Source organism: Limulus polyphemus, unplaced genomic scaffold, assembly GCF_000517525.1.
Source record: "Limulus polyphemus unplaced genomic scaffold, Limulus_polyphemus-2.1.2 Scaffold330, whole genome shotgun sequence".
Taxonomy (NCBI): Eukaryota; Metazoa; Arthropoda; class Merostomata; order Xiphosura; family Limulidae; genus Limulus; species Limulus polyphemus.
The window spans coordinates 675038-686267 of record NW_013665940.1 but is presented as its reverse complement, the minus strand read 5'-3'; the positions used below and the strand labels follow the sequence as shown (position 1 = coordinate 686267).

General features: G+C 34.3%; 1 protein-coding gene across 1 annotated transcript in view; it reads right to left on the bottom strand.

The window, feature by feature from the left end:
• Nucleotides 1–5613: 5613 nt before the first annotated feature.
• The window catches only part of LOC106457434 (multiple PDZ domain protein-like), a gene marked incomplete at its 3' end in the record, with an annotated part of 26527 nt that continues 20910 nt past the window's right edge, over nucleotides 5614–11230 (bottom strand). The window contains exons 5-6 of the mRNA XM_013916847.2: nucleotides 8710–8927; nucleotides 5614–5671 (exon numbers count right to left, since the gene is read on the bottom strand). Of these exons, the coding sequence (XP_013772301.2) occupies nucleotides 5614–5671; nucleotides 8710–8927 (276 nt within the window). The remainder of the gene's footprint in view (nucleotides 5672–8709; nucleotides 8928–11230) is intronic.

Below are 11230 nucleotides of genomic sequence, written 5' to 3'. Positions count from 1 at the left end.
GAGCATGTTTGATGGGACGGGGATTCGAACCCGCGACCTGCAGATTGCGAGTCAAGCTCCCTAACCACCTGGCCATGCCGGGCCGAACTCAGTCAGGTAACATTGTGTTAATATTTCACAGTGCGTGTATACATAAGTAAATATATTATAGTGTTTAATATTGGAAATATCGAACGTTTATTACTTGTGCAAAAGTGCAATCTAACATACAGTCATGTGTTTGGTGTATAGTGCACTAATATGAATTTTCGTTTACCTACAGCATATAAACATGTACCACATTTACGAACATGATTCGATGAGATACACGAGTCAAAATGTAACATAGTATAGTGAATAGTGATTAATGACTACATTTAATTATTGTAATAACCCTTATTATGTTATTTGATTTGCTTTTGCCAGCTAAGCTAGTTCCTTTTCTTAGTATAGTGTGTCTAGAGATGATGAAGATAATAACTACGCCACATCTGAAATAAGAGTATATCTTTGTCTTCGGTCGATACGAGACCTCCAATTTTCACCTCTCACACACCCTCCTTATCTATCGTTCGTGCACAAGACCTTCGTTTTTCACCTCTCACACACCCACCTTATCTAACGTTCGTGTATATATGATAACTATGTTTATTATTTTAACACTGAGACTACATCTTGGTACCAAATACGTTTGTGGGGTTGCTCTTTCGAATATTTAATATAAGTTCCATATTTTTAGCCACGGTATAGCGGCTCATAGAATGGCTCCGAGTTTATTTTTCAAGTACAAACTTTTAGCTCATAGCTCCGTCATCTCTTGACCGATTTGAGATCTAAGTACAGTTTTGGACTCAGGAGGTCAAATACTATTGATTGATGTATTTGACCACGCCCAAGGTTTTACAAATTAATGTACTCTAATCCTGCCTAAAAGATTGTCAAATGCCGCGGCTATTGATGAATCCATCTTGTTCGTATTAAATACTATAGTTTGTTTAGAGGTGATTGATAATGTTACATATTCGCATTTAACACATACTTCGATAACCAAATTAATGAATTCGCTTTTTATTTACCATGAGAGACGACACTTTATTTTCTCAGCTGTGGTTAGTGGCTTACTGGCTGCAGTCATATGTGTGAGATCTGGCAGTGCGTAACTCACTACTCATAGTGGACCTACTAACAAACGTTCATGAAACTCCTGCACAGTGGATTTATTGACAGACGTGTGGATTCACTTCACTTTACATATTTAAGTTCACACGAATTACGTAGTGATTAATTTTGAGTTGGATACATCACGTTAGTAAATCAAGTGGTATTTCATTTCTGGGCAGAGTGATTAGGGCGATCGACTCGCAGTCTGAGGGTCGCAGCCATTCCCACTATTCGTTGGTAAAAAAATAGCCCAAGAGTTGATAGTGGGTGGTGTTTACAAGCTGCCTACCCTCTAGTCTGTCACTACTAAATTTGGGTCTGCTATGGTAGATAGCCTTCGTGTAGCTTTGTGAGAAATTCAAATCAAATCAAACTTTCATATCTACAGTACTTTACTCACAGTGGACTTAAGTAGAAATAGATGAGCTGAAATTTTTGGACACTCTGACCACCAACCAACGTTGTGTTTAGTATTCCTTTCAATTCGAAGGTTTGCGGTATTCTTTGTGGTAATTTGACTCCAGCCTGCTGACTTTTATATGAGCTACATAAGAGTTATCTGTACATAGTTTACCCTAATTTTCAGATGATAAACTTGAAGGAAGGCAGCTAGTTAACAGCATCCAACATCACCTATTTGGCTACGCGGGTGTTATTGAATAATGGGAGTTAACCGTCACACTTATTGCACACCTATGGCTTGATTTGTGGCGCACGTTTCTGTGGCAACAGATCGCAAAACATGAATCCTCGGATGATTCACAATATGCATATACTTGGCACTAAGGTGCGCATGACCCCCTCCCCCCTACTGTATTTTATAAACAAAACGGGCAATGGAACCATGTAATCACATTACATGCATATATATATATATACATACACTAAATACGGCCATATAGTATATATATATATATGCATGTGTTTATTATTTAAATGTATATGTTAATTTAAATTAGCTGTTTTGAATTCGTCTTATTCACTTCACAAACAAGGATCAACAAAACCTAAACCGTTCCTGGCGTTGTTTAACAGATTTTAATCATTATTCTACCAACCTACTCAGGTTATGTTTTTACACCAGTTCTTAAACGTCACGTTACTACAATAACGTTTTGCTGCCTTTACCATCAAGTTTAGCGTAACGTCGCTTCTTCTCCGGACCGCTGACGTCAGTTAGATAACACGAGGCCTAAGGTAAAACTGTGTGGGTTTCTTTCTGTTATTTGAATTATTGTAAGAAAATATAATGTATTTCATGTTTCTGTCAACTGTTCAGTTTGGCCAAATACAAGTTTAGAAATTACAATTTACAAATACAACAATGTAACACGTGGCATAATGTACAATGTAGGCCTAACGTTAGCAGTAGCCATAGATATACTGATATTAATTCAAAGCATCTTAAGGGTACCGAGGTTGCTACTTAATGGGTATGCAGCAAAAATAAAATAATACATTGTTAATAAGGTATCATGTCCTAATTAGACACTAAGTTAATGTTTTGGTACAATCAGTAATGTGATATCATGTATGAATGAAAATAGAAAAAGCAAAGCCCGCATTTCTTACATAAGCATCAATGGCAACACCATGCAGATATGCGATACCACGCTATGCATGATAGGTAAAGACAGCAAATACATTTCTAACAGCATGTTGAAAAACGCTAATTGATTAACGTTTCACTGGTGACACCACGTTGCCACTACAGATAATCTAAAAGTAAAATAAAATATCTTAATTTGTAATAAAAATACTATATGTCATAAATGGATGTATTGACAACGTAATTGGTTAATGTTGACAAAGTTCATGTATGGTTAGAAAAATAATAATTAAACAATGTAATTAAATAAAAGCGCGAATTCTGTACTTCCAAAGATTGTTAATTTGTAATGGCTGAATATTAAAATACTAGCTGGAGTACCAGTCCCCTGGACGGAAGTTATGTAAATTCATGATTAATGAAAGGTTATCTTAGGACATGAAAAGTAGCTTTCCTTATATGCTATTGCAAAAAACGCAAAAACGCCCATAAAAACTGCAAAACATAAAATGTGAAACCGCAGCTTTGCACGTATATCTGCATGGGCCCAACAAATCCTCATGACAAATTTGGTGAAGATTTATACACAGGGGGTGAAGTAGTGGTAAAAAACGCAAAAACGTTCATAAAAACCGCAAAATGCAAAATTGAAAATTTGTAAGTATCTTCCCAGGGACCGAATGAGCCTCCATACCAAAGCTGGTGAAGCTCCATCAACAGAGGGCGAAGTAGTAGTAAAAAACGCAAAAATGGCCATAAAAACCGCAAAACGCAAAACTGGAAATTTATGTGTATCTCCCCATGGACCTAGTGAACCTCCATATCAATTTTGGTGAAAATAAATCCACACTCTGTAGTTACATGGACATACAACAGACAACAGTATTATATTTATATAGATATATTATGATTTTATTTATCTATAGTTCAAGAAAAGAAACTACTGATTGTTAATAGATAGTTCAGCTGCAATAAAAATTCTTAAAATTACATCATGAATTTAATTATTTGTGACGTTTAACAATTAAGGAAAACAACAATAACTAAGTTCCTACCTATTTTCAAGTAAAATACATCGAATAATTTAAAGGAATATTTGCATATTAATGAAATCGAACTTTATAATACGTATTAACATTGAACTTATAATAAGATGTACCTGTGTTTCGCCTGTAACAATCTTCTGTTTCCACGTGTTTCTTTCATGTATATTCTCAACAGGTTTTTACTGTTATAATTATTCACGATAAAAATATTTAATAAAAAATAGCACAATAACGTTCTTCATTTTCATCAAGATTTGTGTTAATTTAATATAGATTAATATTTTTGATTAAGTGGTCAATATTTTATGGGTTGAGTATTAATGATATGATAACCACTGTTTAGGCAAAATTAGTTGTGGCGTTTCGATCATCTGATTGCTGTTTTTGCTAAAAAAACGTTTATCAACAAGAACAAAAAGTAAGAAGAGCTTTTTAAAAGCAGAACGTAATTAACTCTATCCACTCTAAATATTATCAAGAATGCAAGAAAGACACTAACACTATTTTATAAGAATATAAAAAATGTATAGGACAAGATTTCAACAGATGAAACGTCATGTTGAGACCACTACTAATAATAAATTTTAAACTAAGTGAAACAGTCTGGCTTCTTACTTAAAACGCTGACTTCTTTTCCATGTTTCTTAGTTTACAGAGCATTTTTTACAGTATCATAAATATTTCTGAATCACTTTATGAGCACTCTTCTGATTAAAAGGTGTTTGTAACAAGTAACACATTTTAACACCTTTATACGTGATTTTAAACCCTACTTTAGGAGAGAGTGTTCCTTCAACGAAAAACAGAAAAGTGCAGATATTTTGTCTTACTATTTGTGACTGTTTAATAATTAATAACAAGAAAAAGTATAAGCTCATTTTAATATGCTGTAATAGTTAACATATTAAAACAATATTTTATTCAAAACTCTTTGTACCTAACACGCCCACTCTTTTTTTCATATGAAATATACTATAAAATTCACAAGAAACAAATGACAGTATATCCACTGAAGTAAACAAACAACAGTCAGTAATGATTAGCGAGGACTACAGTTTCGAGCACTGTCACCTCTCATTAGACCAAAGTCAGTAATGGTTAGCGAGGACTACAGTTTCGAGCACTGTCACCTCTCATTAGACCAAAGTCAGTAATGATTAGCGAGGACTACAGTTTCGAGCATTGTCACCTCTCATTAGACCAAAGTCAGTAATGATTAGCGAGGACTACAGTTTCGAGCACTGTCATCTCTCATTAGACCAAAGTCAGTAATGATTAGCAAGGACTACAATTTCGAGCACTGTCACCTCTCATTAGACCAAAGTCAGTAATGATTAGCGAGGACTACAATTTCGAGCACTGTCACCTCTCATTAGAACAAGTAGGCCGATAGTGCCTGGTGAAGCAACTAACTTTTCAGGTTTTATTATTGCGTGTAATACTTTTAAAAGAATACAGCAAATGAAACATAAATCCATTACTATTGCAGTTTAATAGCCTATAACTAAATGATTTAGAAGCACTCAGCATTTCTTTGTTGCTTAACACTCAAGTTATCTGAAAAGTCTGTTTATAGGTCTTCTCGAACTCCACTTTTTTATGGTAACTAACAACACATTTATAATCATTCATACCGTATAAATACAAACGGATTTTAATAATTCGATTAACCACTATTTTAATATATTTGTTTATCTGTAGTTTTGGTGTGCTTTCTTTAACAGCTTCATTTGGCTGGAGTGGACAGCGTCTCGATAAGTTTGTCAACAAAATGTTTTATATAGTAATCAAAGGCCTGGAGAATTAAATAAGAAAACAAACCACCGTATTTTGTTTTAATTGCACTATGTATAATTTATTATATTACACCACAATTACCGGAATTAATCTTTGTCGTGGACAGGGCAGCCTCATTGTAAATGTGTGTGTTCTATACCTGTAAATACAGAAACATTTTGAAATGTCATGGTAGTTTCATAAGCTTTCAGTTTTTAATTACGCTTACACTCTTTCCAAATGTATTCGTGCTCTCCGTTAATATTAACCTTCAGTCGTGCCGAGGGTACGTTAAGATGACGACACAATATCTAATTTCAGCAATTAGGGACAACATTATTTTTGCCATTAAAATTCATTTAATTTAGATAAATTATGAAACAAATATAATAAATTATCAATGCATAAAAAATATGTCAGCTCTAGCTTTGAGAAATTCCTTCAATAGCAACTATCGATTGAGAGGGAACTTATTTTACCAATAGATTAAGTTTAATTACAGAAGTCTATGAATGAAATATATTTGTCAAATTTTAAGGTGAACAAATAAGTAAACATAAAATCAGATTCAACAGAGGGGTAAAAACTAGAAATCAATTAAGACAATCAGTAAGAACTAAACACTCATAAAAAAACGGCGAATAGTTCAAGAAAAGCTTTAAGTTCAGTAAGAATAGAACAATTAAACAAAAACAACCGATACAGCCAGTAAGAATAGAACAGGCAGATAAACAATTAAACACAAGTAACCAGAATACAGCCAATAAGAATAGAACAGCCAGATAAAAGTCATAAACCATTCATAAATATAATCAATAAAAATCAAATAGGCGAAAAAAAACAGCCAGCACTCAAAATCAAAGAGCCATATAGAAAAATAGTGACATTCAAGCCTACGGGGAAAATCAACAATCAAGAGTAAAACAAAGTCACTCATAAACAGTTAAAACAGATGGAAAAAACGTCAGCACTCAAAATCAAACAGCCATAAAAATATTGACATTCAAGCATACGGAAAAAAACGGTCAAGAGTCCATCAAAGTCAATCATATACAGTTAATAAAAATAGTATTTGACAGATATACAGTAAAAAAATCAAACAGCTATAAAGAGAGTTAGCAAGAATGAATTAGATAGAAGAATCAGATATAATGAGGTAGAATAAAACTGATGGTTAGATAGACATACTTAATAGAATAGGTAGTGAAACAATCAGACTGAATAAAAAAATAGGACGACCCGCGAACTCAAAATAAACGACACAGACTGACGATCCGTAATAATAAAATACACATATATATATATAGTCAAAAACACAGTGCGTCAAGATTAAAGTGGCAAAAAATACAGAAACAATTTCACTAATAAATGTTCGGAGAGAGACAGACAGAGACACAGTCGGATGAAATCAAACAGATTGGCAGAATGAATCGAACAGAGAGACAGTTAATCGTGCCATGCCATCCTTTAAAGGTGGCAGTAGAACATGATACTGATAGTACCACAATATAAGATACTGTTAGTATACTATGTTGTAAAAGCAATATATAGTAGAAATTGGTACTTATAACAGTGGAGCTTATGATTAGTTAATCGTGCCGCGACATAATATAAAGGTGGTTGTGGAACATGGTACTGATAATAGAAGATTATAAGATCCGTTAATTGCAGCATGGTACCCTGTAAAAGTAGAGGCAAAAACTGGAACTGATAACAACAGAATGTAAGATCCGTTAATCGTAGCATGGCACCCTGTAAAAGTAGAGGCAAAAAAGTGATATTGATAATCGAAGAATATAAGATCAATTACTGATAACAACAGAGTGTAAGATTCTTTTATTGTAATATGTAACATGGTAAAATAGAGGCAATACGTGGTACTGATAACAACAGAATGTAAGATCCTTTTATTGTAGCATGACACTCTATAAAAGTAGATTCAAAAACTGGAACTGACAACAGCAGAATGTAAGATCCTTTTATCGTAGCATGACACTCTATAAAAGTAGATTCAATAACTGGAACTGATAACAGCAGAATGTAAGATCCTTTTATCGTAGCATGACACTCTATAAAAGGACATTCAAAAAGTAATACTGATAACAACAGAATGTAAAATCCGTTAATCGCGGTATACCACCCTGTCAAAGTTGTGACAAAAACTGGAACTGTTAACAGCATAATGTAAGATCCGTTAATCGCAGCACGCCACAATGTTCGGGTAGCAGCAGAAAGAGGAGCTGATAATAGCAGATTTTATGATTTTCAGATGACGAATTGACTGTAAAAAAAGGAAAGTTGTCCATCAAGTGTGGGTAAGCACGTCACACTAACCTCCTGGCTTCAATGAAGTTGTTTTGATCTCTTCCTTAGCCGTGACTTGTGAAGCCTAATTTTTGTCAAATCAGTACGAAATGTTTACCCGTTAGACCATGTTACGTTTCTACTGTTTACCCGTTAGATCATGTTACGTTTCTACACGCCTATGACACAATAGTCTATTCCGTGTCGATCAAGATCTTGAGAGGAAAGGTCTTAGAAAACTAGTTTGTTTATCTTTCCGCTTTTAGTAACAACCAAGTGTGCCTGTTTGTTCAAAGTTCCAGGTAGTACTTACTTTCTTTTGTTCTGGAATTTCTATTTAATGATAACGATTAAGTATCAGCTATATGTGTTCGCTGGAGCCACTCGTTCAGCCATTACAAGAATCTTCTTCATTCTGTCTAAGACTGACGAGGTATTCCAAGTAACTGATATCTCATTAAGATAAATTATCATTCTTATGACGATAAAAACTAATGTACTATCAAGCTTATAGAGCAAGCCTTTAATGGGTATTTGAATATGTCGGGATCCAAATAAGCATCTGATTACCGCATCAAAATTCAATAAATATAAAAGAAAACTGAAATATTCCTACAAATGATGAAATGAAAAGGCATTCCTACTTTTGTTGTGTTGATAATTCATTAGCTTATGATGAGTTAATCATCAAAACTACGTTAATTAAATAATTTAAACTTACATAGGAGCGGTATTTTAATAAAGCTGAATACTACTAGAAACTTCCATTGTTCTTGTTGTATAAAATACATTAATTTGAAAATGACGTGAAATCAAGATACTTTAGACCAAATGTATCTTACACATTATATGTTTATCTAGCTACTTTAAAAGCTCTACATTTATATATTTTACCTGCCAGCCATTCCAGTATCCAAAACTGCCTGAACGAATAAGCCAATTTCTCCTCTTCCCTCGCTACGAAGTCCCACGACACTAAATCCAAGGGAAGCGTTTGGCTCTGGTTTGTACAACTGGACTATGAAAATATTCTGTTGATTCGTTTTCATGGTAACAGATTCCGTTCCAGAGACAGGAGCACACTTATCATAAACAGTGGAAGAGCTGACATGCTTTTAAAAAGAAGTAAAATTTAGATAGCATCAGTTAATTAACAATATATATGGGAAAATAAATGCTCACTAATTTTTCTGCGTTCCTTTCATAATAGAACGAATATTGTAAGGCCAAAACTAGTATATTTTAACATAGGTAAGAAATAACGTCGTTAAAATATTTCTTACAATACAATGACGAAAGTAAATGTTGTTTAATTTCTCAGTATTTCTTTGACAATTTTCAAAGAGTCGGAAATGTTATAAAAGAAAAACCTAGCATATTTTAAGATAAATAATATTAAATAACAGTTAACAGAGTGCGCCAGAGGTTCTTTCAAATATATATAAATATAAATCTTAAATGCCATTATTAAAGCATTGCCCCCCAGTGGCACAGCGATATGTCTGCGGACTTACAACGCTAGAATCCGGGTTTCGATACCCGTGGTGGGCAGAGCACAGATAGCCCATTGTGTAGCTTTGTGCTTAATTACAAACAAACAAACAAAATTAAAGCATTAGTTTTAATTCGCTAATGTTTAAGCAGCTGAAGCGAGCGATATTGGTATTTGAAACCTGAAAGTACCTTATGGGCTCATAGAATAAACGGCCATGTCAGAGACTCCTAAGATTCACGTTTATCCGTCACTAATTTTGAGATACAACGAACCGTCGTCACAAGAACTTTGAGCCAAATGATAGAATTTACTGTCACTTTTATGACACACCCTCAGCTAAAAGTGCGGCATCGACGCTAAGACTTTAGGCCTTCTACTATGCAGCCCGGTACACTAATACCCACCCCATACACACACACACACCACCACCACGGCCTTCTATAATTTATAAATAATATTGTTTTGTTGTATATTCAACAACTACAGTGTTTCAGCATTCGTATTATGCGTATTGAGAATTATCGTGTGCTTGAAACATAGTTTCTTCATTTATTAACTTCTCAACTATGGTGGACCGAGAGTGGCCAATTGGGTAGCGTGCCCGTACTGTGAATCAGAGGATCCGTTTTTCGTGTTCCGTTGCTCAAACACGTGCTCCGCACGGAGGAGCCGTGTGTATTCCATAACACTGAATGTAAAATTCATCTATTCGGTCAAACAAGAGTAGCCCGAGAGTTGGCGGTAGTTGCTGTTGCGTTACTGTCTTCTCTCTCTAGTCCATCACTTAAAAATAAGGAACGGTCGTATAGCTTCAAGCGAAACTTCTAAAACAGAGTGTAACTGTTCAAGTATACAACCGTTCTCTTGTGTCACGTGATCTAACCTCGTCCATGTTTCTAGCTTCTGTCACGTTATGTTTTACGGTGTTTTAATCCCTACTGTATTTGTTCATGTATTATAAAATATTGTCGTATATTTCTAATCCCTCCGTGTTTACTTGATGTAATAATGCCACAATATGTTCCTTCATGAGATAAATCTTCATTACACTTTACTATTTACATAATTCTCATTAAATTTCACCCTAAAATTAAGTGTCACTATGTCTCACCATTTATTTCAGTTCCATTTTATTTAGTCTTGTGACTAAGCTCTACTTTTATCACGTGTACAAGCTCCACCTTGTTTTATCAAGTTTTAAGGGCCACATTATATTTAATGACTAGCCAAAGGAATTGGCTTCGCTCGGGTTATTAGGTTGATGTATTCTAGATGACCATGTCAGTGTATGTATTCTTAACCCATTTTAACATAAAACTATAACCTATATACTTTTGTTGCTCCTTTATGGGATGTGGCCTGTTTATAAAGGTAACCTTCCTTCTGACTTATCCTCCCATTTGAACTTAAATAATAAAAACATATAATTAAAAAACAAACCTCGTTAAATTAACGGAGCCGATAAATTAGAAAACAACAAATTATATTTTTTTCTCAATTTTGTAGTTTATACATTTCATTTTAAACTTTTAGCACATACTCTCTTAACAACAATATTAGGCTAGACTTTATTCCTAAGCAACATGGTTTTTATATATATTCGAAGTTGTTATATAACGAACCGCTTCTTTTCTATGTGGTTTTCGCTAGCATGCCTCATTAAAAAGGTGCACATGCGCGCACGTACGTGGATAAAATAAGTGATAATAAAAAGGTGTAGACCCTCTTAGTATGGGTGCAAAATTTTTAAGTTTCTAGGTTCTTTCCTCTTGAAGCTATGGCGGTCACATTTCTTTTCTATGTGGTTTTTCGCATAAAAAGATGCGCATGCGCGCACGCACATAGATAAATAATGATACCCAGGTGCAAATCCTCAAGGTCCACTTAGTATGGGTGCAAAATTTCAGGTTTTTAGATTAT